This window comes from Bos javanicus, chromosome 2, assembly GCF_032452875.1.
Source record: "Bos javanicus breed banteng chromosome 2, ARS-OSU_banteng_1.0, whole genome shotgun sequence".
NCBI lineage: Eukaryota > Metazoa > Chordata > Mammalia > Artiodactyla > Bovidae > Bos > Bos javanicus.
Window position 1 is genome coordinate 72,636,615 of NC_083869.1, and position 25,357 is coordinate 72,661,971.

At 53.0% G+C, this 25,357-nt stretch overlaps 1 protein-coding gene across 2 annotated transcripts in view; it reads left to right on the forward strand.

Moving 5' to 3' along the window:
- Positions 1-25,357, forward strand: part of GLI2 (GLI family zinc finger 2) — a 262,634-nt gene that overhangs the window by 60,256 nt on the left and 177,021 nt on the right. The window contains exon 2 of one of the 2 annotated variants that reach the window (XM_061439998.1): positions 8,559-8,739. In XM_061439998.1, coding sequence (XP_061295982.1) covers positions 8,589-8,739 — 151 coding nt within the window. In that variant the 5' untranslated portion in view covers positions 8,559-8,588. The remainder of the gene's footprint in view (positions 1-8,558; positions 8,740-25,357) is intronic. The other variant, XM_061440005.1, reaches the window with a different exon arrangement.

The following is a 25,357-nucleotide window of genomic DNA, read 5'->3' on the forward strand; positions in this document are numbered from 1 at the left end:
TCCCAGAAAGAAAAAGCCTCTTGCCCAGCTCCGGCCCTCCCGACACTCTGCTCCCCTTGTCTGAGGTTGGCTGCTGGCTGCCACCAGAGGGGCCTGTGTTTCCTGTTGTCGGGGCCTCCCTGGCTGCTATTCTGGTCCAGAAAGTCAGTGTATTAGGGTTATAATCTGCTTTCCTACACACCAGCAAGCCCAGGGGCTGGACAAATGAGGGAGTTTTCATAGTTAGAAAATACATTCAAGGAGAGATAAATAAACAGGTGCCCCACGAGGAGAGTGGTTTCTGCATGGTGCCCATCCCTGGCCACAGGAGGACGGGGAAGGCTTTGCACATCCCTCACCCCCAGCCCCCAGCTCTCAGGCCTCTGGTCTGAAGTTTCTGGCAGCAGCAGGGGTTGTGGCAGCCACGCGGGCTGGCTGGTGCCACAAGGGTGTGTCCGAGACCCAGCAGGCATGCCTCCTCACTGAACCTTGGTCTCCCCGAATCCTGTCTTCCTTGGAGAAGGGTGCCCACCTGCAGAGGTTCACGTGCCTGGTTGAACTTGGCCCAAACCCCACTGAGGACCCAGTGTTTGCAGTACTGCTGCTGTAGGGTGTTCATGGCCACGTTGGGAAGGTTGACTGCCTTCTCAACCACCCTGGGAGTAAGGAGGATGCTCAGTGTTACACGGGAGGCTCAGAGAGGGAAATCCACCTGGTCAGACACACAGCAAATGTGGACTGCACTGGCCCAAGCACAGACAGGTCTCTCACTCTGAGAGAAGAAAATGCACACGTTTTAAAAGGACATGCAGAGTGTGCCCTGCCTAGTGCCGCCCTGGGGAGCCCTCCCCTCACTCCCTACCTTTTCCCCTCAGGATGGAGAAGCGATTTTGTCAGTTTGATCCACTGGGCAGGGGCTGAGTTGAAGTCTGTGTCTGTCTCCCTAATACCTCTGACACAAGGAACCAGGACATCCTTCATTTCCCTGTGGCTGGCCTTACACTGTGGTGCTCGTCGGGTGACCCTTGGATCTGGAGCGCCCTTTAGAATGTCCATTTTCCAGATGGAACACAGAGGTAATGGGAGATGAAAAGGCTCAGTCTTCCACTCATGGCAGAGGTTGGACGAGTCCTCGGGAACTTGGGGCCATGAGAGGGAGAGCGCCTGCTACTATCTTTTCAGCTGTAATGAGATTGTAATTATTATACCGTTCACCTGCATTTTCCACTGCAGGAAATTTCACGTGTTTTATCTCATTTGATCATAAAACAAGTCTGTGATTAAGGCTGGGCAGTTGATTATTATGTGTTTGTGTACCCAGGGTATATGTGTGTGTGTGTGCATATCTCTGTACACATACATGCATATGTGTGCCAGTGTGTGCACATGGTGCATACATCTCTCTGTAACTGTGCATGCACATGCGGACAACCCCGTATGAACGTGTGACAGTGGGTGTGTGTGTGTGTCCATGCTCACGCATGTGACTATGTGTATGGTCGTGGTCACTGCTGTAGGTTGTGTGGCTCTACGTGTGTGCCTGTGTGTGTGGGACCTGGGCAGCATGCTGAGATCAGCCAGAAGGTGAGCACGCCAGGGCCCCAAGTTGGCCAGCATCGCTGGGAGGAGAGGTTTCATCCCTTCCCTGGAGACGGATTTTGCCCGAGGAAGACGCTCTGATTCCTGCGACTCGCTCATTCAGGAGAGTTCAAAGCAGCCCAGTGGCAGGAGGGAGTCTGGGTTGTAGAGTTCAGAGTGATTCGTTCATTCTGCTCTGATAATTAATTTATTCTCAAGCCAGTCCTTTCACTCCGAGTGCTTCATCTTTGCTGTGCTATGGCCTCCTCCTCAGAATAACGTTTCGTAGTATAAAATACATAGGATTGGGAGGGATAAATCAGGAGCTTGGGATTAACATATATACAGTACTATATATAAGACAGATAAACAGTCAGGGCCTACTGAATAGCACAGGGAACTACACTCAGTATTTTGTAATAACTTATAAGGGAAAGGAATCTGAAAAAGCATGTATATATAAATATGAAAAGTGAAAATGTTAGTTCTCAGTCATGTCTGATTCTTTGCGACCGCATGGATTGTAGCCTGCCAGACTCCCCCATGTCCATGGAATTTTCCAGGCGAGAATACTAGAGTGGGTAGCCATTCCCTTCTCCAGGGGATCTTCCCAACCCAGGGATTGAACCTGAGTCTCTTATGTCTCCTGCATTGGCAGGTGGGATTTTTACCATTAGTACCACCTGGGAAGCCCATCTGTGTGTATGTATATATGTGTGTGTGTGTGTGTGTGTGTGTGTGTATATATATATGTATTTATATAAAACAGAATCACTTTGCTGTACACCTGAAACTAACACAGTATTGTAAATCAGCTATGTGTTGTGCTTAGCCGCTCAGTCGTGTCCGACTCTTTGCGACCCTATAGGTTGGACTATAGCCCACTAGGCTCTGTCCATGAGGATTCTCCAGTCAAGAATACTGAGTGGGGTTGCCATGCCCTCCTCCAGGGGATGTTTACAACCCAAGGATCGAACCCAGGTTTCCACATTGCAGGTGGCTTCTTTACTGAGCCACAGGGAAGCCCACATCACCTATACTTCAATTAAAAAAAATTAGGATTATGGAGGAGACTGCACTGACTGCAGTGATCATAGGTTAATAGGTGTGCTTCTTTGCTGGCATGGCTGGCAAGGTTGGTGGGGAGGTGTTTAGTGCCGACCCTGACCTTGAGCCAGCGCTGTGCTAAGCATAGGTGATGCCCATGCTGTGAGCATATCTGTGGCTTGTGCTGGTGGCAGGCTCACAGGCACTGTGACTTTTACCCACTTTCATGCCCAAGGGAAACACCAGATTCCTGTTTCAAATTACTGAAGAATAGTACTTCGTTCCCATCCAGGTTCTGCAGCCTTGCTTTAATTGGAACTTATCAATTATTTGGAAGCTGGAAGCGATCTTAGGAGCACCCTGTGTAGTTTTTCCTAAACCTGCCTGTGTATCAGAAACACCCGTGGAGCTTTTGTAAAAGTTCAAGTATTTTGCCCCCCGCCCTCTGCCTGGACCTGTGGCATCAGAATGAATGATGGCAGGAGAAGCCCCAAGGGTGTCTTCAGAGGCTTCAGGTGCTGCCAGTGTCCCTGGGGGGGTGGGTGCTGAGAACCTGTGTGCAGCTCCAAACAGAAAGGGGACTCCTCGTGGCTCTGGGTCTAGCCCCTCAGCCCCTTCCCCAGCAGAAGCCCAGGAGCGTGGCTTCCTGGGTAAAGTGGGGGTGTTGACTCTCTCTAACCTGGTGGGGGCTGTGCTCTCAGCCCCTCCTGATCTGGATCCTATTGTGGAGTTGGTGGGCTGTCCCGCAGCACAGACCACAGGCCGCCAGCAGGGGCCTGGGGACCCGCACCCCTCCCTGCTGTCCCCAGCTGGCCTCCTGGAGCCCAGGTGAGGCTGTTGACAGGCAGAGTCTGCCCCAGAGGAGCTTCAGGGAGTGAAAGTGGCTGCCTGGGACCCTGGGCGCCTGGTGTTTACCCAGAAATTGTGCTAATCCCGGTAATTCCTGTGATTTACGCGGCCTCTCGGCTCTGTCTGCTGCCTTCCTCTCCTGGAGGAGAGGGAGGGGGAGGGCCGTGGCTGGTCTGCAGAAGATGAGGCTTGTGACACAGAGGTCCCTGCAGGCCCCACCCCTTTCCCGGCGGGGTCAGTTCCCCATGGGAGCTTGCGGAACCCTAGGCACTCCCAGCCCCACTGCCCTCTGGGGTATGGAAATCTAAATAAGCCCACTCCCACCCACTGTGTCCACCTGGTCCTGGGGTGGGCTCGCCCTGAGGCTTTGGGCAGAGTTCCATCCAGAGGAGCTGACCGTGGACCTGGACCCTCTCCCTCTGTGGACAGTGGCTTTGGGCTGCTCCCCTCTTCCTCTGTAATGATCTGAATGCTGCCATCTACACTGACCGTATAACAAGGTGGGGATGTTGGCATGAGACAGCTGCAGCTGCTGTACCCCAAGAAAACCCCCAGCCTCTCCCTCTTCTTTCCAGTCTCCTCATGTCCCTCAACAGATGTGGTCATGGTCCCTTCTTGACTGAGCCTCTTTATTCGCCATGGCAGCCCTGACTCTACAGTCCATGGATTCTGAGTTGCCGGCCCCTCAGGTTCCTCATCTGCCTTTGGGCTGCCTTCCAGAAGCCTGGGTTTGGTCACATGGACTGACCCTGTGGGTTCCTTGAGTCCTGTCCTGGTTTCTGGTCCCTCAAGCCCACTTCCCTCCAGATGCTGGCCTGGTTCCCTGGGTAAACTTTGTCCCATCGGCAAGGGGTTGGAACATGTGCTCAGCTGGGCCTGGGGACCCAGGGGTGCAGAAGCCCTGCCCTTGCTTGGAGGAGGTCATGGTTAAGTAGGGTGGATGTATAGCAGGTTGTGGCCAGGCTGTGTGAGAGGGGTCAGACCCAGGGAAAGGAGCCTAACCAGCTCCCAGCCTACGGCAATGTGAGACACGAAACTGATTGTCTACAAAGAGTTATGGAATAAAGAGTTAGGGATGAATGTACAACTACCATCCTTCTTCCCTCCATCAGCCTCGGTGGACCATACTCCCTGCAGGGCCATGTTGGCAGGCAGCCCTGGACAGAGCCTCGGCTTTTGCCTATCCCTTGGCTGGTTGTCCCCATTCGCCAATCTTGCTACCTTAGATGCAGCCCTAGGACAGGGGCCATGTTGAATCCTCATGGGCTTCTGGCATAGGGCTCCTCACACTCAACAGGTCCCTAAATGCCTCTAGGGAATTCTAGGGCAAATCTCTTTGTACCGCAGGGTCCTCACTTGAGGAACAGTTTACCGTCGTGCTCCAGAATGCAGCTTTGTGCCAGGCAGCCTGGGTTCAAGGCCGGGTGCAGCCACTTGAAGCTGTGTGTCTTTGGGCTAGTTACTCAGCCTCTCTGAACATTGGTTTCTTCCTACATACATTGTTGCAAGGATTAAATGAACTCACTCTTGCAAAGAGCTTGGCACCTGGTAAATGCTTGTTCAAGGTGTGTTGTTCCAGCTATTATTTTGTTTTTACTTCTAAATTCAAGATGTGTTTAAGCTCACCTGAGCTTCTTGGGATGAAAAACCAGATTGTTCACAAAATCACTTGTATTTCCAAGAGCTGTGATTTCCTGCATCTGAGATGCATTTTCTTTGCCAGGCATTCTTGAGAGGGAGTCCCTGGTGGTTCAGTTGATAAAGAATCTGCCTGCAATGCAGGAGATCTGGATTTGATCCCTAGGTCGGAAAGATCCCCTGGAGAAGGGCGTGGCAACCCACTCCTGTATTCTTGCCTGGAGAATTCCATGGACAGAGGAGCTGGCAGGCTACAGTCCATGGAGTCACAAAGAGTTGGACATGACTGAGTGACTAACACTTTCACTTCCTGAGTGGTTGCTCTGTGCCAGCCTGAGCTGGGAGCAGCTCTGGACCCGGTGGTGATGATGAATATAGTACAGGGGTAATGGGGGTGCTGCAGGGGTCTGGAAACAGAGGTGACCATGATTGGGGAGGAGTTGGGGGGCCTCCCAGAGGAGGTGACAGCTGAGTGGCATCTTGAAGGAAGAATATCAGTCTGTCATACAGAAAGGGTGATGGGTTTCCGGTGGGCATGCCAGGGTCAAGGTAAAGAGCAGGGTGGGATGAAGATGCTGAAGGTAGACCCAGGAAGACTTTACCTGACGGCCAGGGGGCTCAGCAAGACCTTGGCCAGGGGGAGGGTTGTGATCAGATTTGGTCTGGAGAAGGTGCCTGTTTTTAGGATAGAAGGTGCCCTGGAGGGGTACCCAAGGTGGGACAGAGCTGCTTGTGACCCAGAAGGGAAGGATGTGGGGTAGAGAGGCCCCATTGGTGAGGTGCTTTGGGGGTGAAATGATGTCTATTGCAGCTGATTAGATGTGGGAGGAGGATGTGGGAGGACGGTGGCCTAAAGTTCCGGCCAGAAGGCTGGGAGGGGTGGTTCCTGGGGCCAGGCTAAGGGGGCAGAGAAGGTGGAGCAGGCGCGGCCCAGGGGGTGTTGTTGGTGCTGCTCAGCCAGCCAGCATCTTACAGCACAGATTATACAAATAGGCTTAAAGGATCAGCCAGTGATCCCGAAATCTCAAGGCCAGAGGAAACCCTGTAACTCACCAGAACCCTCAGGGAGAGCTCTCTGTCTCTCATCGATCCAGGGTTTTCTGGATGTTTTCAAGACTGAAACCAGACAGGCTGGCCTGTGAGATAAATTCAGGCAGTTCAGAGCTAGGGCTGTCTGCCTGGCAGGTCAGCCGAGCTGCGACCGCCTCCTTGCCTCACGTCCAGCATTCTTTTGCACTCCCACTTTCTACTTAGAAAAACATGAGAATATTGTGCAGACTTTTAAAACGTGACATTCTAGGGCCTGTGGATGTAAGATTTGAGGCTCCCAGGGAGGGAGCTGACCACTGCCTTTTGGTTTCTGCCACCCGCGACCTACAAGCCCTGCCCAGAACCTTCTCTTCCAGCCGGTGTGGAGACCCACTGCCTTCTTTCTGAAACAGCGGCCATGGGCCTCCTTGGCTGTCTCGGATGGCTGCCCCATTTTTTGCTTCTTTTATGACAAAACTTCCTGACTCAGTGCCTGTGCCACCATCTCTCCCTGAGCGTACCTGGGCCCTGGTCACTGCCGCGCAGCTCCGGGGCCTCATGGAGTCTCTGATGGAGCTGACTGCTGTCAGCTGTTTCTCTCTTGGTTGGATTCCAGGCCCCAACACACCCCTAGAGATTTTACTTTCTCTTCTTTTGCCCTCGTCCATTCCTGCTCACTCTCCTTGGCTGGTTTATCTTTTCCCTCCTGGTAATGTTGGAATGCCCTGCATCCTGTTCTGGAACTTTCTCTGCCCTCTCTCTTGGACATCTGGCTCTGGGCCTGCCATATTCCCATCTGTAGCCTCCATGTCTCCCTGAGCTCGGCCTTGTTTCTAACAGTCTCTGCTCTTTTTTTAATTGAAGTACAGTTGATTCACAATGTTGTGTTACTTTCGGGTGTACAGTGAGATGGCTCAGTTTTACTTACACATACATTCTTTTCATGTTCTTTTCTGTTATGGTTTATCCCAGGATATTGAGTAGAGTTCCTTGTGCTATATACAGCAGGACCTTCTTTCAGTCTTTGCATGTCTTTATAGGCATCTCAGACTTAACATGGCCCAAACTGAACACCTGCCCTGAACCTACTTCTCACCCCTGCTACATCCAAGCAAGTGGCTCCATTGTGCAGTCACCCCAGTGCTCAGCCAAAAATAGGAGCCATCTTTGACCTACCCCTGTTCTTTTAAGAAAATTGGCTTTCAGATGTCTGTTCTGTAATAATTGATGCAAACACTGAATTAGCAGTATCTGTGGGGAAGCATCACTTAGAAAAACACCTGCTTGTGACCCACTAGCCTGATGGAGATGGCGCGTTCCCTGAGCCCTGTGTTCCTTGGGTTCCTCTCTTAACCCATGACAACTCCTCTTTCTCTCATACCCAAGCGAGGACTGTGGGCTCTGTCTTCAGAGCCAGTGTCCCTTTAATCCAAACCACCATGTATCTGCCTGGGTCATTGTAGTCAGGCCCCTTCCTCCCAGATCTGCTCTCTATACACCTGTAGGGTGACTCCTTTATACTGTTGAGTCCTGTTACATCCCCCTTCTGCTCAAAATACTCCAAGGGCCTGTACTCAGCTTCTTGCTGCTCCTGGAACAAACCAGCCTCCTCCCACCCAGGCCGGCAGGCCCTGCCCCTGCCCTGTGACTGCCACAGTCTCCCTCAGACCCTCAAGTGGCATCCCATCCCTTCCTTAGTGAGGCAGGATGGTGGCCTTCCTGCCCTTCCCATGCTGCTCTAGCCTGCCCCTCTGCTTTCCTTCACACACCACCTCTCACTAAGGGGAATGAAATATACATTTCTCTGTCCCCCACCTTAGTTATCATTTCTCCCAAGAAGGATGTCAACTCTGTGGGTTGTGTTCTCAACACCAGGCATAACACTTGATGCATAGTAGGGCCTCGATAAGATATTGACTAAACGCATGAGAGTGAATAAATGGTGAAAACTGTTGAATGAATGAATGAGCAAATGGATGAAAGAGTGAATGAACATACACGTGAGTAAGTGAAAGGTGGACCTGGTGAGCAGCCAAGGAATGGGAGAACGAGGGCTTTCCTTTGAGGACCTCCTTGTCGTGGTCCTCTCATTGATTTTTCTTGTCCCGTGAGTCTGAGTTGAGGGGCATTGCTTTCTGACTTTCTTTCTCAAGATAGGTCTTGCTACTTGCCATGTGCGGGACTAGGAACTTGTTGCTTAGATTTGAAAAATCTTGGGTAACGGTGAAAATGCTTGGCTGCTGTCTGTGAGGTCGTTTGAAAGACCAGATGAATCTCAGAATGAAGAAGCCTCAAAATTAGTTAAACCCTCCTTGGCAATGATCAGAGGAGGAAGCTGTTTGCTTTCGGAGCACGGGGCGGTGGCTGGGAAACTGGGTTGGTGCTTCCTAGCTGGGTCTGGGGGACACGTTGGTGATTGCCTTTGTCTCTCCCTCCAGGGCTGCCACCCAGGACTATGTGCGGCTAGGATGGAGACATCCGCCTCAGCCACGGCCACGGACAAGAAAGAAGTCAAAGGTGGGATCCTGGAGGGCCTCGCTTTCCCTGACCCCGGCAGGAAAGCCTCGGCCCTCGCGGTGGCCACGGCGGCGGCTGCGGCCGCAGTAGCTGCCCAAGGAGGTACTTGCTGTTCAATGCACTTGGCAGGGGAGGGGGCTGTTTTTCATGAGTCCATTTGAGATTCAATGAGACGGGTGGTCGATGTCACTGGGCAGACATCCTGGGTTCATGGGGGGAGCCAGAGGGTGCTCCAGGTTCTGGGGACCCCAGGCACTAGGATGGAGGCCTGCAGGTGGATCTTGGAGGTCCAGCCCTCCCAAATTGGGAAGGGGGTTTGGACATCTCGGGCTCCACTGGGAAAACGGGAAATTGAAGGGATGGGAGGTGCGGGGCTGAGGGGCGGCCCTTGGCACACATGTGCCAGAGAGGCGGCTTCTTGCCTCCGGCCTGCCAAGGACTATTTTGGAAAGTAATTGTCTCCTGATCCCTTCTGGCTGTAATTAGAGGGTCAGGTACGGAATTTAGCATCCTTAGGTGAATTTCTGGCCAACTTAATTATAACAGAAGGACTCCCCGAGCCACAGCCTCTCATTTTACTGCCCCAAAGAGAAATACGCTCTGGTTTCCACTGGTCCGTGCCAGCATCCCGTTGGGAAAGTTTGGCGGGAAGGCGAGACCTCCCCTTGTGTCTGCGCGGTCCATCTGGAGGCCACAACACTATTTCTGTCTCTGGGGAATGGAGAGACTTAGATTTCTTTTCTTCCCCTTTTTATTCAAGCGCAGTTAGTCATGCCCTGTTGCTTTTGCCACTCAAGCGCAGCTCAGAAGCGCAGCTCAGAAGCACAGCTCAGAGGCAGAGTGGGGGTGGGGGGGATTGTGCCCTCTCTGGAGTGGGGTGTGAATGCTGGCCGCACCACTCACACGTTGATGTACACAGACCCCAGGGGGCTTTGTTCCAGTGCAGACCCCCACTGGGTGAGTCAGAGTGAGGCTGAGTTTCTGTAATTCTAACCCGTGCTCAGATGATGCTGGGACTGCTGGGCCGTGCTGGGTGCAGCTTAGAGCTGGAGCCCCGGGATTTGGAAAGAGAGAGTGGGTCGGATTCACTGTTTCCAAGAGTGAACTGGTCATTGTTACCACATTGTTTTTATTTTTCCCCGTGATTCTGAGTTGGAGGTCAACTGTCAGGATGTGTGGCCCCAGTCAGTGGAAGGAGGTCCCAGGCCAACCTTCCTACTCCAGGAGGTGGGTACTTGGCCTCTTGCCCTGTGTGATGTCCCTTGACTCCAGTTCCCTCTAGGAGCCGGGCTCTCCAGGCCCTTCCCCTGTGAGGAGGGGCCAGTGGGGTGGAGGAAGGCGCCAAAGGCCAGGGTGGAACCCATGCACATGTTGTCAGGGAGCCAGGCCATGAGTGGAAGGAGAGGAGGCGTGGCCGAGGGTGGGGACCTGCGGTGGTCCAGTGCTGGCTTGTCCTGGGCCTGGCTGGGTCTGCATTTGGTCTGTTCCTTCCCCTGGCCTGTGGTGGCGTCTCAGGCTTTCCCTCTGCCTGATGCAGAGATGCATGGGCCCCTTAGGCCTGTGTCACCTTGGTGCATCTGTGGCCCACCCTCCAGGGCCTCAGCTGTCCCCGCCTTGGCCTGTGTCTGCCTCTCTGAATCCAAGAGTGGATTGTGAACTGCCATGCGGCACGCTGCACTGTCATGTCCCAGGAGCTGAGAACAGACCGAGGTGGTAATTAGGGAGTAATTACGGAATAACTGGGAGAAAGCCCTTGAACATCAGACCTGGTTGTCACCGATGGGGCAATAACCACAGATGCTTGAGGGGGTCTTGGTCTCTTGGGGGCGGGGGAGGGCAGTGGGCCTAGAGCTTGGGGTGCAGTGGCTCCCCAGAGGCGCCTGACCTTGCTCTGCCCCATACCCTCACCCAAGATGTGGTCCTGCCCACCCCCGCAGGCCTCCATCCATCCCCTCATTGCTGGACCCCAGGGGAGTGCTTGGCTGATGAGGTTCCTGCACTGCGTGGATGTGCCTGTCCACCCAGTCGCCCGGGGCAGGCGGCTCATTGTCACTGGAGCAAGGCAGGTGTGTCTCCTGCTCCCTGAGCCACTCTCTGGACACCCCATTTGTGAAGAGCCCTCCTGGAGTCAGGGCAGAGCAGTAGCATCTTGGAGCGGTTCCCTGAGGGCTGGGGGACCATGATGTCTGCGTCCTGCCGGTGGGGCAAGGGAGGCCAGTGGAGCAGCCCTGGGACACTGGCCTGGGTCCCCATTCCAGCCATGTCCTGGGTCCCGGTGTGACAGGCCATTCGCTTCTCTGGGCCTCGTTTTCCTAAACTGTGTTGTGAGAGTATTTGGCAAATGTTATTCCAAGTCTGTATAATCTCATGACATCAGACCTTCCTTAAATCTTACCCACGGTGACAGAGATGCCGTGAGCAAGAATCCTCTTTCACTCAGGAAACCAAAGTCCTAGAAGGTTCCAAACAACCTTTGCTGTGGGCCCACAGGGGCTTAGGCCTGTGGACAGGTGAGATGGATGTACAGAAAGGGGTGCCAGGCAGCACAGGGGGTTTGTGGGGGTCCCCCACATGGAGGCCCTCTCAGGATGGGAATGTTTGTGTTCTGCTCTGGAGCTCAGTGCCTGAGGGTGTCCTGGGGCCCTGGGTGGTGTCAGGGAAGGTGGCATTGGTGAGGAGCTGGCCCAAGAGGGGGGCTCAGTACCTGGCTTTGGGGCTGGTGTGAACATGGGTGGGCAGGGCAGAGGGTCTGCCTGAAGACCTGGGAGAGGGGCGGTGCTGTCTGGTGTGTGCTGGGCTGGGGCAGGGGGTGGGGGAGAGCTGAGAGCTGCCTGTCGAGGGGTCTGTCCCTGAGTTGTTTTCTGGAAAAGATGGGGTAACCATCCTGGGATGCCTGCTTGCTGAAGCAGGGGTGGGACTGAGCTGATTCCCTGTGGTTGAGCAAGTGACTGCCGACTCAGACACGAGGCTCTTCTGACACTGTTTGTCCCTGAGATCGTCTCTGTGATCCATACCGTGCTTTGCAGCTTTCTCAGAAGAGAAACACAAGCTCAGTGTTTCATGGCCTGTTATGCATCTGTCCAGAGTAGGGGGAGTCCTGTCTGAGGATGTTGGGGGCACTGTGGTGAGGAATGCAGAAGGGTCAGACCCTGAGAACTGGCAGGGCTGCGATCACCCACTCCCTAGTTGCCCTTTGGCCTCAGGAGCTTCAGTCCCAACCCTGGAATTATAGGACTTTGATTCCTAAGAGTGATCATACCTTTAGGCAGAAGGATTTCATTTCCACGTTATTTGTAACTGTAAACACTTGGAAACACCCTAAGTGTTCATTGATAGGGGATTGATGAATCAAACTGTAGAATGTCTATTGAATGGAACATTATGTAGAGCCTGAAAATGTTGGTTATGATTATCATGATGGGGGATGTGCATATGTTTTGGGGCTTGCCAGGTGGTGTTAGTGGTAAAGAACCCTCCTGCCAATGCAAGAGACATAAGAGAGGTGGGTTCAATCCTTAGGTCAGGATGATCCCCTGGAGAAGAGCATGGTGACCTCCTCCAGTATTCTTGCCTGGGATATCCCATGGACAGAGAAGCCTGGCGGGCTACAATCCGCTGGGTCTCAGAGTCAGACATGACTGAAGCGATTCAGCACACACGCATGCGTATGTTTTAATGCAAAGTGTAAAAAAGCAGGATACAAGTTATTCTCACCTCTGTCACAAGTTTATAGTACATAGAGGTTCCCTTAGAAGTAGTTGACCCAGGTCGATGTACATTGCATATGGGAAACTTATCTCTTTGGTTCTTAAGGACCTTCAGTTTTCTAGAACCCTCTATTAGAATGTCAATAACGGGATTCCCCTGGTGGTCCAGTGGTTAGGACTCAATGCTGTCACTGTCAGGGCCCTGGGTTCAATCCCTGGTGGGGGAACTAAGATCCTACATGCCTCGGCCAGAAAAAGTCAGCAAGTCTGAGAGGCAGGGGTGCACTGGAAGCAGACTATGCAGACTTGGGAGAACCAAGTATACAAGCTCTCCTTCCAACTCTGCCATCTGTGGCAGACTTTCAGTTCAGTTCAGTCGCTCAGTCATGTCTGACTCTTTGCAACCCCATGAACCGCAGCATGCCAGGCCTCCCTGTCCATCACTAACTCCTGGAACTCTCTTGCTTTTTCTGTGGCCTTAGGTTGGTCATTTAACCTTGCTGGGGTGGAAGTATTTACACCATGGAAATTGGCAAACGCTATACATCAGGGCTGCCTCCAGCCCCTGTCCTCTCCCAGCACTTTACTGATAGTATCTGGAGACTGACTCAGCTTTCTTGGCCCCATTAGGAATGAGAAGGAGAGTAAGGGTCCAGAGTGAGGAGGTCAGGGATGAGGGCAGTAGTAGTCCCCAGTGGCAATGCTTGGAAAGGACACGCAGGACGTCTAGGGTGTTAGGGGTGCAGTGTTGGCACGTCTAGTTCATGGGAAGTCAGAGTGTCTCCTTTTGTAGGTGGGACCGAAATGAGGTGGAGAAGGGACTGGCCCAGACCTTCTGCTGCTTCCCTAGAGAGTGGGGTCTGAGGCTCAGGGCCCTTGCCTCTCCCACACTGAGCATCTCCTTCTTGAATTTGCTTTGAGATCCTGACTTAGATTGTTTGTGGGTGCTTTGGGCCTCAAAGCTCAGCCTGCTGACACTGTGTGTGTGTGTCTGGCCTCTGCACCAGCTCTGGACAGTTCTTATCTGTCCCCTCCCTTGTTGGTTGGTTCAGTGGCCTAACAGCGCCTGCTTCCATCCAGCTCTTGGAGGTCTGGGCTGTGACTTATTTGCAGAGGGACCTTAGAAGTCACCTGGCTCGAGCAGCCTCTGTTGCTTGACCGCCCTTTGGAGTTGTGAAGCTAGCTATGCTCAGGACTGGGTATTTCCACTGAGAGGGTCCACCTCCTGCTGTGGCAGGAACACCTCTGCATCACAGGGCTGTGCGAGGACAAGCGGCCCTGTGGTCAGACCAGACGGCAGGAGCCGCGGCTGCTGGGCACTTGCCCAGCCTCTTGAGCTGCTCTGCTAACACTTGGGAGGCCATCAAGCTTTAAAAACATATTTTTGCCCAGAGCTATCTTTCCCTTTAATTTTTTCACATGGCGTAATTTTAAAGGCAATTCGATTCAGATGTTTCTCATTTTTTTACACTGAAACTTCCCCGATGCTGTCGTATTTTCCTCTTCAACAGTGGATTTTCTTTCCAAAAATATTTCTGAACCTCTGTGTTTGCTTCAGCTGAGCACCAGGGACCCAGCCACCCCCAAGCCTCTGGGCTGGGAGGATGAGAAGGCTGGAGCCATAAACCTCAGCTGCATCTTGATCCAGGGAGCTTTCCTTGTCCCCAGAGTCAACACAGGCCATAGAAATTCTATGATGCATCTGTGGTAGCCAACACCTCACTCTTACATGGAGCACCCACCATGTCCTAGGCCTGGGTGCTCCCAGGGTGGTCCTTCCATCAGAGTCAGCAGCATCAGCATCCTTGGGACTTGGGCCTCACCCCAGACCTCCTGAAGCAGAGCCTGTGAGCTATGATTCTGATCACTCTTAGATGTTAGGCTGTCTGTGCCTGGCAGCAGAAGGCAAGACAGGTCTTTGTTCATGTAGAGTGAGAATCATATGCAGAGGTGCCATGAAGAAATTACAGGAGACATACAGTGTGCTCACACCTGCCTGGGACAGACGCCTTGTGAGTAGTAGCTATCTCTTTCCTTGTATGCAGTGTAGAGTCATAGTTGAAGCAGCCCAGCCTCTGGAGCCAGTCTGCTTGCTTAAGGCCCAACTGTGCAGATCTTGGGCAGATCTGTGGCTCAGTTTCCACATCCATAAAATGGGCACCAGAATGGCATCTGCTTCATAGCATTGTGAGAATTACCTGTGTTAGCACACGTATGGTGCCAGGCACACAGTTAACTCCAAGTTAAGTCTTTGCTTTATAAACTATAACCAAATTTCCTTTTCTAGGTCTGCAGGCTCTGCCTGACTTAGAAGGTCTCTTTCTGAGGTAACCCTTGCTAGTGGACCCCCCCGAACAGGTGGTAGGAATCCCAGATTTCTGGTGTCGTCCTGTTTGAGAAGGTGGAGGGAGCCCTGAGCTGGAAATTGTACCTGAGTTCTTGTCCTCCTGTGCTTTGCTACCACAGGGTGTCATGGATAGGTGACCTTAGTGGGTCTCTGGCCTCCTTAATTCAGCCTTGTGTGCTGGAGGGTGGGGTCAGACCTAATGATGCCAAAGCTGGCCAAGCCTTAGAGTCTTGGGTGACTCTAATTAAGGCAGACTTTCAGGATGCCAAAACAGAATCTACTGGGCCAGGGCCTGGGTGTGCATATGTTAACAGATTTCCCAGGTCACTGTCCAAGGCATGGATGAGCCCCCCAGAAGTAGAGAATCGGTGGCAGCTGGGCAGTTTTGGTGGAGGGGTGGCCTGGCATTACTGTTAGCACGGCACTCCCTGTTGCCTGAGCTCCCACTGGCCACCCCTTCCTCTTGTTCACAGGCCATTGGCTTCTCGGAAAGTTTCTTCAAGGTAGATTTTTGTTCAAAGGAGAGGGGCATTCATGCCTGTTTCAGAATGCTGTGAAAATGCCAGAGTATGGAAATAAGATGTTCTTACTGTGAGGCTCAGGACTGGGAAATCCCAAGTCATATGGCACCCACCTTGCCCTGTCATCCTAAGTGTCTCCATCCCTGGTGTATCTGTTTCTTTCTCTTTTGTTTAACAATAATTTTTTAAAATTGTTTCTTTTTGGCTGCACTGGGTCTTCGTTGTGGGTGTGGGCTTTCTCTAGCTGTGGCAAGCAGGGGTGCTCTTTGTGGTACGCAGGTCTCATTGCGGTAGCTTCTCTTGCTGCGGGACACGGGCTCCAGGGTGCTCAGGCTTCAGTAGTTCTGGCACAGGAGCTCAGTTGCCCCGAGGCATGTGGAATCTTATTCCCTGATCAAGCCTGTGTCCCCTGCATTGGCAGGCGGATTCTCAACCACTGGACCACCAGGGACGCCCTGGTGTGTCTATTTCTGAGTCTCTCCCACTCTCCCCGCCCAAGCCCCGAGGCCCTGTGACAGCGCCCCCAGCGAGGCAGACATCCAGGAAGTGATTGCTGGGTAAGGGAAGTGAGTCTGGGACTGTCACGCCAAGTGTGTGCCTGGCGGACTGGGGTGGCCAGCTGCCTCTGCCAATCCGGAGGTCCCCTAGGATGAGGGTCTTTTGGGCCTGGCCTCCTTCTGGGCCCTGGCTCCCTCCTGAGACTCCCTGGACAGCAGGGAACTTGCTGCTGTGGGCCAGTCCTGCTTGGCCTCCTGAGCTGCCCATCCCCTAGGATGAGGGTCTGCTGGGCCTGGCCTCCTCCTGGGCCCTGGCTCCCTCCTGAGACTCCCTGGACAGCGGGGAACTTGCTGCTGTGGGCCAGTCCTGCTTGGCCTCCTGAGCTGCCCAGCAGGGCCACACACTTGCTTTGAGCCCAAGGATGCACTCACGTGTGACTAAGTGGGCAATTACTCTTATTTAAGTGATTTCCAGAAAGCTGTTGGTGCTGCTTCTGAGCTTGTTTTAACGGCCCAGCCACACGGAACAGCCGGTTCCCATAAGACTTTTCCCGAAAGCAGAGCTCAGTTCTCTGAGACAGCTCCGCACGCCCAGGAAATGGAGTGCAGCACAGTTCCCTGGGTGTTTTCAGGATGGGCTCTGAATGACTGTTTTTTTCTTTTTTTTTTAATTGAAGTATAGTTGGTTTACAATATTGTTTCAGGTGTACAGCAAGGTGATTCAGTTATACATATATAGACATTCTTTTTCAGATTCCTTTCCATTATGGTTTAGCACAGGATGTTAAATATAGTACCCTGTGCTATACAGTAAGTCCTTTTGATTATCTATTTTATATATAGTAGTGTGTATATGTTAATCCCCAACTCCTACTAATTTATCCCTCCCTGCCCTGAGTGACTCTTGATGATGCCCAGACATGGTCTCAGGTGCCGGGGTGTCCTGGAGGATCAGAGAGGGAGGGCTGGAGCCTCCTGGCAGCCCTCCGTGGAGCACAGAGAGTGGGGGAAAGGACCTGGCTTCCTCCCAGCTCCCCACTTGTTAGCTCTGTGCTCTGGGGCAAGTCAGTTAACCTCTCTGAAGTCTGGGAAATGGAGATAATACTGGTCACTCCTTCTGGCCACGATGGACTGAAATGGGACAGCCTTTGACCATGGCTGGCAGAGTGCCTGTGTGGAAATGAAGTAACTGGTGGGGATGTGGGTCTGAGCCAGCTTTCTTCTTGCGTATGGTGGCCTCATGTTTGATGCTGAGACCTCATGCTTTAAATGTCCCTCAAAGTGGCTGCCACCCCAAATCAGAGGGGATGCCCGCCTGCCCCCAGTACAGCAGGCTTCTTCCCCTCCTGCCTACAGTGTTCAAAGACAGCCTGGGGTCTGCACTCTGGCCACTCCCCTTGGCTCACGTTTGCATTTCGGACCTGCATTTCTGTGCCTTTGAGCTGCCCTGGCAGCAGGAAGGTGTTCCAGGTGCTGCTTTGACCCTTGGTCTTGTTAGTCCCCGGGACATGGGACCCGCCTGGTAGATGTAACTTCACTTCTCGTGACTCTTTTACATGTTAAACTGTTGTAGAGTTTGGAAAAAGCTTCGAAGTCATTTCCAACGATAGAACTGGAAGAAGCTTTAGCAATCATCTAGTTCAAATCCGTTCATTTTACAGATGTGAAGACTGAGGCCCATATACTTGAAGTCCAGTCACCCGGGGACACCATGGTGACTGGAAACCCATATTCGAGGCTCCGCCTATATTGGAGCACTAGTGTCCCAGCCCTGTCCCCTTCCTGGGCCCAACCTCAGCTTCCGAAAAGGATGGTTGGTGTTTATGTTAGAAACATTTTTCTGACGTTTGGTTCTGTCAGAACTAATTTTAGCATTTCTAAAGCTTGGTGAAAATACAGCCTCATTACTTTGATGTCAGTGCATAGTTTACTATTAGTATATTCTGGGGTTTATCATTTTAGTCATGTTTAACACGACTGCACCAGGCATGCACTATTAAATCTGGCTTATTTTACATTCCTGTCCAGAATTATTTATTTGTAACAATTTCCTCTCTATCAAAAGACACAGCTAATGCTGTGTTTTAATGTGTTATTTACACACAAAATAACCTATTTACAACTCAGTATGCGCTGGAGGGAGGATGAATGGGCCCCGGTTTCCTGCGTTCTGTTATATCGGAGTTTAACAATCTGGTTTGCTAATAGAACCATTTATCATTGGTGTGGGGAGGATAATTTATTTTATGTTTGTGGTCAGGTCTCACGGCCTCTGATCTTGGGAACATTTGGAAGATAATGAAGTCAGGCCTGGCGTTCGGGGGCCATGGGAGATCCCTGGCCTTCTTGAGATTGCCCTGGGGGCCTTGGGGTTCCCTGAGCTCACATGGGCATTACACAGATGGTTCTGAAATGCCAACCAGAACTGTATTGGTGGAGACACTGCCTCTGCCTTCTAGGGGTTCCAAGGGATGATCCTGCCCAGGGAGCCTCCTCGGAGGCAGCTTGAGAGAAGGGCCCATAGGGATGCGCGAGGTTTTTCCAAGTGGGAAGAGGAAAGAGGGTGGACATTATGGGGAGAGCAGAAACAGAGTAGCCCGTCAGGAGGGCAAGGGCTTGGGGGCAGTCAGCAGGCTGGCGCACGTGCCTCTAATTTGGGGTGTGTGGCCTGAGAGGGGCATCAGGGTGGCAGATGGAGTGTTCAGACTGCCCTCCCCTCCCCAGGGCATCCGGGAGCCAGCCACAGAGGCTGAAGTCAGGTCCTTGCCGTGCTGGAATGGGAGGGCCAGCTGGGAAGCTCACCTGCAGTGGGAGGCAGTCTTGGGCAGAGCAGCTGGAAGCAAGGGGTCCAGCAGCCAAGCGTGGAGGGATGGGCAGTGGTATCTGGGGACCTATAGGACCCAGGAAGGGGGAGGCCTTTTGGACTGCCCTGCAGTTAGGCCCAAGGGTGACTGGGGTACCCAGGTGGATGTGTGGCCACTGGACCATGTGGACTGAGGTTCCTATGGCTTTATCGGTGTCCCCTCCTTTTCGGCACACTGATGGGTGAAGGGGGAAAGCAGCGCATCTGAATGCCAGCACCAGATTGGGCAGGTGGGAAGGAGGAGAGGAGTCATCCAAGACTAATGCTTGTCCCCAAGAGCTTGACCCCGGGAGAAACCAGATGCCCCAACTCACAGTGCTGATGTGGCCATTGCCTGAGGCCTGAATGACCAGGAAAACTGCAGGGAAGGAGTGGGGCCCAAAAGGCCTTGAAGGCTGAGTCGGGCCCTGGGAAGGCCATCATCTGCAGCTGTGTGCTGGCTCTCAGCTGGGGTCCTGCTGGGAGCAGCCACACATTCAGATCAGGTGGTTGGGGAGATGTTACCAAGGAGGTGTTTGCAGAGTGTGGCAGGACTTAGGACAACTGCGTGTATGGTGCATGGAACATGCAGCTCTGGGACGGTCACTGTGGTCTGGGACCTGGGGCTCAGGCTTGGGAAGATGAGGTTTGAATCCTTGCTGTGCTACTTGCCAGTTGAGTATCCTTTGCTGATCTGAACGCTGGTGTCCTCATCTTAAAATCGGACAAAATACTTATCTTTTGAAGACCGCAGTGCAGGTAAGCAGTGTAGAGTGCTTCGACATCACCTGGCACGTAGTAGACATTCTGTATGGACTAGTTTCTGCTATATTTGTATTATTGTGGCTACTATTAGGTTTATTCTAGAACTATTTCCCCAGAGTAGCATGTATGCTTCCAATAGATATCTGAGCATGAAGAAATGAAGGCATGAATGCACAGGTATCTGAACAGTCTTCATGGAGGAGCAGGTTGTCCATGATGTGCAAGGGGGATGGTGTTCTAGCTGGAGGAAAAGCACATATAATACAAAGGTCCTGGTGTCTGAAACGGGCTGGGGGTGGCTGGCTCTGGCTGCCCCTTGGGAGAGCAGATCCCTTCACTCCCCAGCCCCAGCACAAGCCCCACTCTTGGAACTGGGAAGCTCTATAATGCTGTGTTCAGAGGCCCCTGCTCCACCTGTGTCCACCAGCTGCTGCACAGCCATATGAGGAGGCTGGAGGCCCAGCCTAGCCTGGCTCTGAGTGTGCAAGGCTCATTTGGAGCCCCTTCCAGGTTTAGGCGGGCTTCCCAGGTGGCGCTCGGTTCAGTTGCTCAGCCGTGTCCGACTCTTTGCAACCCCATGGACTGCAGCACGCCAGGCTTCCCTGTCCATCACCAACTCGCAGAGTTTACTCAAATTCATGTACATTGAGTCGGTGATGCCGTCCAACCATCTCATCCTCTGTCGTCCCCTTCTCTTCCCACCTTCAATCTTTCCCAGCATCAGGGTCTTTTCCAATGAGTCAGTTTGTTGCATCAGGTGTCCAAAGTATTGGAGTTTCAGCTTTAACACCAGTCCTTCCAATGAATATTCAGGACTGATTTCCTTTAGGATAAACTGGTTGGATCTCCTTGCAGTCCAAGGGACTCTCAAGGGTCTTCTCCAACACCACAGTTCAAAAGCATCAATTCTTCTGCACTCAGCTTTCTTTATAGTCCAACTCTCACATCCATACACGACTACTGGAAAAACCATAGCCTTGACTAGACTTTGTTGGCAAAGTAATGTCTCTGCTTTTTAATATGCTGTCTAGGTTGGTCATAACTTTTCTTCCAAGGAGTAAGCGTCCTTTAATTTCATGGCTGCAGTCACCATCTACAGTGATTTTGGAGCCCAGAAAAATAAAGTCTGTCACTATTTCCACTGTTTCCCCATCTATTTGCCATGAAGTGATGGGACCAGATGCCATGATCTTAGTTTTCTGAGTGTTGAGCTTTAAGCCAACTTTTTCACTCTCCTCTTTCACTTTCATCAAGAGGCCCAGGTGGTACTAGTGGTAAAGAAACCCGCTTGCCAATGCAGGAGATGTAGGAGATGCAGGTTCGATCCCTGGGTCAGGAAGATCTCCTGGAGGAGGGCATGGCAACCCACTCCAGTATCCTTGCCTGGAGAATCCCATGAACAGAGGAGCCTGGCTGGCTGTAGTCCATAGGGTCGCACAGGGTCAGACACCTCTGAGGTGACTTAGCACGCACACGCCAGGTTTAGGCAGCCTCTTCTCCGGGGGCAGGCAGGGAGGGAGGGGGCTGGAGGGGCTCCGTCTTGAGAAAACTGCCCTTGGCCCTCTCCCTGTGTGCTGGCTGGCACCACTCCCAGTGGGTGTGGACTGGCAGCTTGCGTGTGGGGGAGTTGGGCTGCCTGAAGTCCCGACACCAGACAGGGCGAAGCACTTTGCCACATCCAATTTTCTATCCCCTTTGAGCAGCCCCATTTGAGAGGAGGGCTTGGGCTTGGTGTGGTGCTGGTGATAGACAGCAGGCTTGAACTCTGTGCTGTCCTCCATCCCTGCCATTCTGGACATGGAGCCTTTGCATGAAGCCAGAGCAGGGTGATGCTGGGCAGGGCAGGACAGCACTCTCCGCTCCCAACCCAGAACCTTACATTTACCCTTAGCCATCACCTTGCGTCTGGGTTCCTTCAGAGGCCCACATTGTCCTTCATCCCTTTTGTGACCCAGGTTCCCTAGTGCCAGGACCCTCCCCATGGACAGCTGTAGGCACCTGAGTACCAGGGGGCAGAGGGTCCTGTTTCTGGTCCAGAGTCTGCCCACTGATCACATTTCTCCAGGCTGCGTTGGTGCCAAGGAAAGCAACAGGTGCCTTCAGTCAGGTACAGGCATGGGGCACCCTTGCCTGATGTGTGAAGTGGGGTGAGGATCTGCATGTGGCCGACAGGGGGCTACTGTCACTATTCTCACGAGAGGGTGACCTCACCTGCCTCAGGGGGCCTGTGGCAACTCCTGGCTGTGCCATTAGCGGCCGGAGTCGTGTGGTGCTTTCCAGCTGACCTCTGCCCTCAGTGGTGCCCTCATGCCAGGCCCCCAGCTCTGCCAGCTCAGGGCTGACTACGGGATGGAAAAAGGAGGGAGGGAGGATCTAGCAATTCCGCGCTTAGGTATCTACCCAGGAGAATTGAAAGCATGTGTTTCTACAAGACCTTATAGATGAATGTTTACAGTGACATTATTCATAATAGCCCCCCAAAATGAAAATAACCCAAATGTCCATTAGCTGTGCTCAGTTGCATCTGACTCTTTGCAGCCCCATGGACTGTAGCCTGCCAGGCTCCTATGTCCATGGAATTTTCTGGGCAAGAAAACTGTAGTGGGTTACCATTCCCTACTCCAGGGGAATCTTCCTGACCCCTGGATCAAACCTGCATCTCTTGCATCTCCTGCATTGGCAGGCGGGTTCTTTTACCACTGGCACCACCTAGGAGTCCATTAGCCAATGAATGGATAAAATGTTGTCTATCCACATAATGGAATATTATTTGGTAAAATAAAGGAATGAAATACTGATACATACTTCAGCACCTTGAAGTTGAAGGTATTCATACCATAGCAGGTATGAACCTTGCTAACATTATGCTCAGTGAAAGAAGCCAGACACAGAAGGCCAGCGTTCCCCTTACATTAACTGTTCCAAATGAGCAAATCCATAGGGATGGAAAATAGATGAAAGGTGGCCAGGGGCGGAGGGGAGAAGGAAATGGGGGTGGCTGCTGATGCATATGGAGTTCCTTTTTGGGGTGATGAGATGTTCTGGAATTAGAGGTGATGACTGTTCAACATGGTGACTGTACTAAAAACCACTGAATTGTATGCCATAAAAGGGTGAATTTTATGGTATGTGAATTATATCTTAGTTTTAAGAGAGAAGGAAGGAGGGAGGAGGTAAGGAAGGAGGTAAGAGGGTGAGGGAGGTGCCTGGGGGTGTCTAGGAGTGGCTTTGTCATAGCCCTAAAACCCCGGCATGAGTTCCGGGCCTGCGTGAGCACCACTGCCCCCCAGGGAGGACTCTGCTGCCTCTGGCCAATGAGCAGCCTCCCTCATCAAGTCTATAGGCTCCAGGAGCTCTAAAAATCACTGGAGTAGAAGGACGGTGTTTAATGACAAAGTAAATAATTACATTAAGGGTGTGAGAGTGGAGGGGAGCCGAGTAAATCACTTTAGAAGGAGCACCAGCCTGCAGTTCACTTCTGGTCCTTTATCACCACATTACGTCCTCCCTTGGATGCCGAATAATTGATCGTGGCAGGGCTATGGGCTCTGCAGCAGCAGGGGTGGGGGCCCAGCGGGGCTGGGAGAGACTGCCTGCCAGCAGGCCAGGGTTACCCGGCTGCCCTTTCTCCTGCTCCAGGTGGGTGAGGTGCGGGGGCCCGGGAGAGAGGGGTCCCTGTCCTGCTGGAAATCAGATGCTTGGCTGGGAAGGGCCAGCTTCTCTTCGGAGCTTCCAAGTGGGAGGGGCGTGGGGCCATCTGGTCCACTGAGGTCCAGAGAGGAGAGCAGTCTGCCCGAGGCCACACACTGAGCACGGCTGGACGCCGGTAAGGAGCTAACCTGGGTCCCCCAGGCCAGGATGCTGCCCTTGCCTCGGGCCGGGCTTGAAGGAGGGGTGGACGTTAGATACTTAATGTGTGGGTTCCCAGGCTTTCTTCAGAGCAGCATCCACGGAGGGCAAGTGCTGGCTGGATTGCAGTTGCTGGGAAGTGGTGGAGGTTTCAGGTCAGCTTGATGCAGGTTGTGGGGTCTGGCGCACCCCCTGCCTCCCCTGGCCTGGCCTGGTGTTCCCAGAGTGGCCCCTTCCCTCCACTGTTTTCCCTCCACTCCGTGGTCTCAGTTGGTCCTCAGGGAGTCCCAGTGGATGGCTCAGGAGCCCTACTTCCCCCCTCCCCAGTCCCCTGCCTGTCCTTCAGGCCAGCTCTTAGCCAGGGACCATGGATGGGCAGGCAGCTGAACTTGATTCTGAACCCCAAGAGGGTCATACATGATGTTGAAAGATCCAGGAAGATGGTGATATCTTGGCCTGAAAGTGTGGCTCTTCTCTGATGGAGACTGAGTCAGGATGCTTAGTGGCAAGTGATAGAAGCCCACTCAGATCCTTCAAACCCAGGAAGCCAGAACTGCTCCACCTGGGGCCCATGATATCACTGAAACACTGCCCCTGCCTCTCTCTGGCTCTTGGTGGGCTGGGTACACGGGTGCGTGGTGCAGTCAGAGCTCTGGCTCTTCAGAAGCAGCAAGTTTCTTCCTCTTAGGGCTGCTCCTGGGGTGACTAGGCCTGTCCCCAGTCCCTCGTTGTCCTTTGGAGCCTCCCATGAGGGAACATAAAGTGCACCTGATTGTTACCAGAGAGTCTTAGAGAAGAAATGCCAGAAAGTTCTGGTGGGGGTGGGGTGGCATCACCAAGGCGGCTCCTCCAAGAAGGTGAGGCGGGGGTGCTGAGAAGAGGACAAGAGTGGTGGCCTAGCGGCAGGAATGAGATGGCTTACTTAGAGGATGTGGATGAGAGGGCTTACTTTGCCTGGGGTGTTCACACGAAGGGGTGGAAGGAGAGATGCAGTTGTCAAGAGAGCTTTGTAAGGTGTGGGGAGGCTTGGATATGCCACAGAGGAATTCAGACTTTGGGTAGTAGTGAGCCATTGAAAGTCCTTGAGCAGGAGAGGGCTGTTTCAAATAAACCCTCTTTTTTGCTGAGTTGACTGTGACTTGAAGCCCGTACAAAGGAGATACTGGTGATTCTGGCTGAATTTCTCTGCTTTTCAGATCACTCTTCCTTCCCTCCCCGCCCCGGCCTCCTTCCTGTCTTTCCACACATGTTTATTGACGGTCTAGTGTATCCCAGGCGATGTTGTGGTCACTGGGTCACAGCAAGGGACACTCAGGCAAGGTTTGCTTTTCCTGGAGTGGACGGTCCAGTTGGGTGAGAAAGGCAAGTCCTCCCATGAATGGCCACACCGCGGAGAACAGGAAATGGGGACCCTAGTTGGGGGAGGCAGTGTTTCCCAGGATGGTTAAGGCCACTGTGCTGCTGAGTCAGAGTGGAAGTCGCTTCCTTTGCCAGGAGAGAAGGGGCAGAGGAGCAGGCTCTGGCTGTGCCCGTGCTGGGGGGCAGTAACTAGCACACCCCATCCAACTATCCCTGTGCCAGGAGCAAGAGCTGAAGGGGAACCCCAGGGAGCCAGATGCCCTGTTTCCAAGCCACTGTAGGGCAAGGGTGGCTCCTCGAGTCCTGATCTTTCTCACGGGAACAGGCTTACCCTGCCTCTGGGGCCTGTGGTCAAGACTGGAGCCTTCCCCCTGGGAGCTCTGGCAAGGCCAACCACAGTGCCAGCGTTGGGGACCACAGGCCCCACTCTGTGTTTCTGATGTCATCGCACCCGGAGTGGGTCGCCTGTTCCATGGCTGCAGTGATGCTGCTGGGTGACATCTGTGAGAGGTTCCAAAGATTCTCAGTGTGCCAGATGGAAGGTGCTAGAACCCTCCCGTTAGTGCCCGGAGCAGCCCTGACCAAGGGTCCTGGCGGGGCTGTGGGTGGTCAGAGATGGTTTTTGTGCACGTGTCCCCGTGGAGGAGTCAGGAGCTCCTGGGATCTTTAAAAAATTAATAAATAAAACAGAAAATGGAGTTAGTGTTTCCCTGTGCTGTGATTCTGGGCACTCCATTGCTCTGGAGCTGGGGGCAGGACAAGAGCGGCCTTTGAAAGCTCTTCCCAGAGGAGGTGGAGGCAGGGAAGATACGATGTGGGGCCACGGCCTTGAG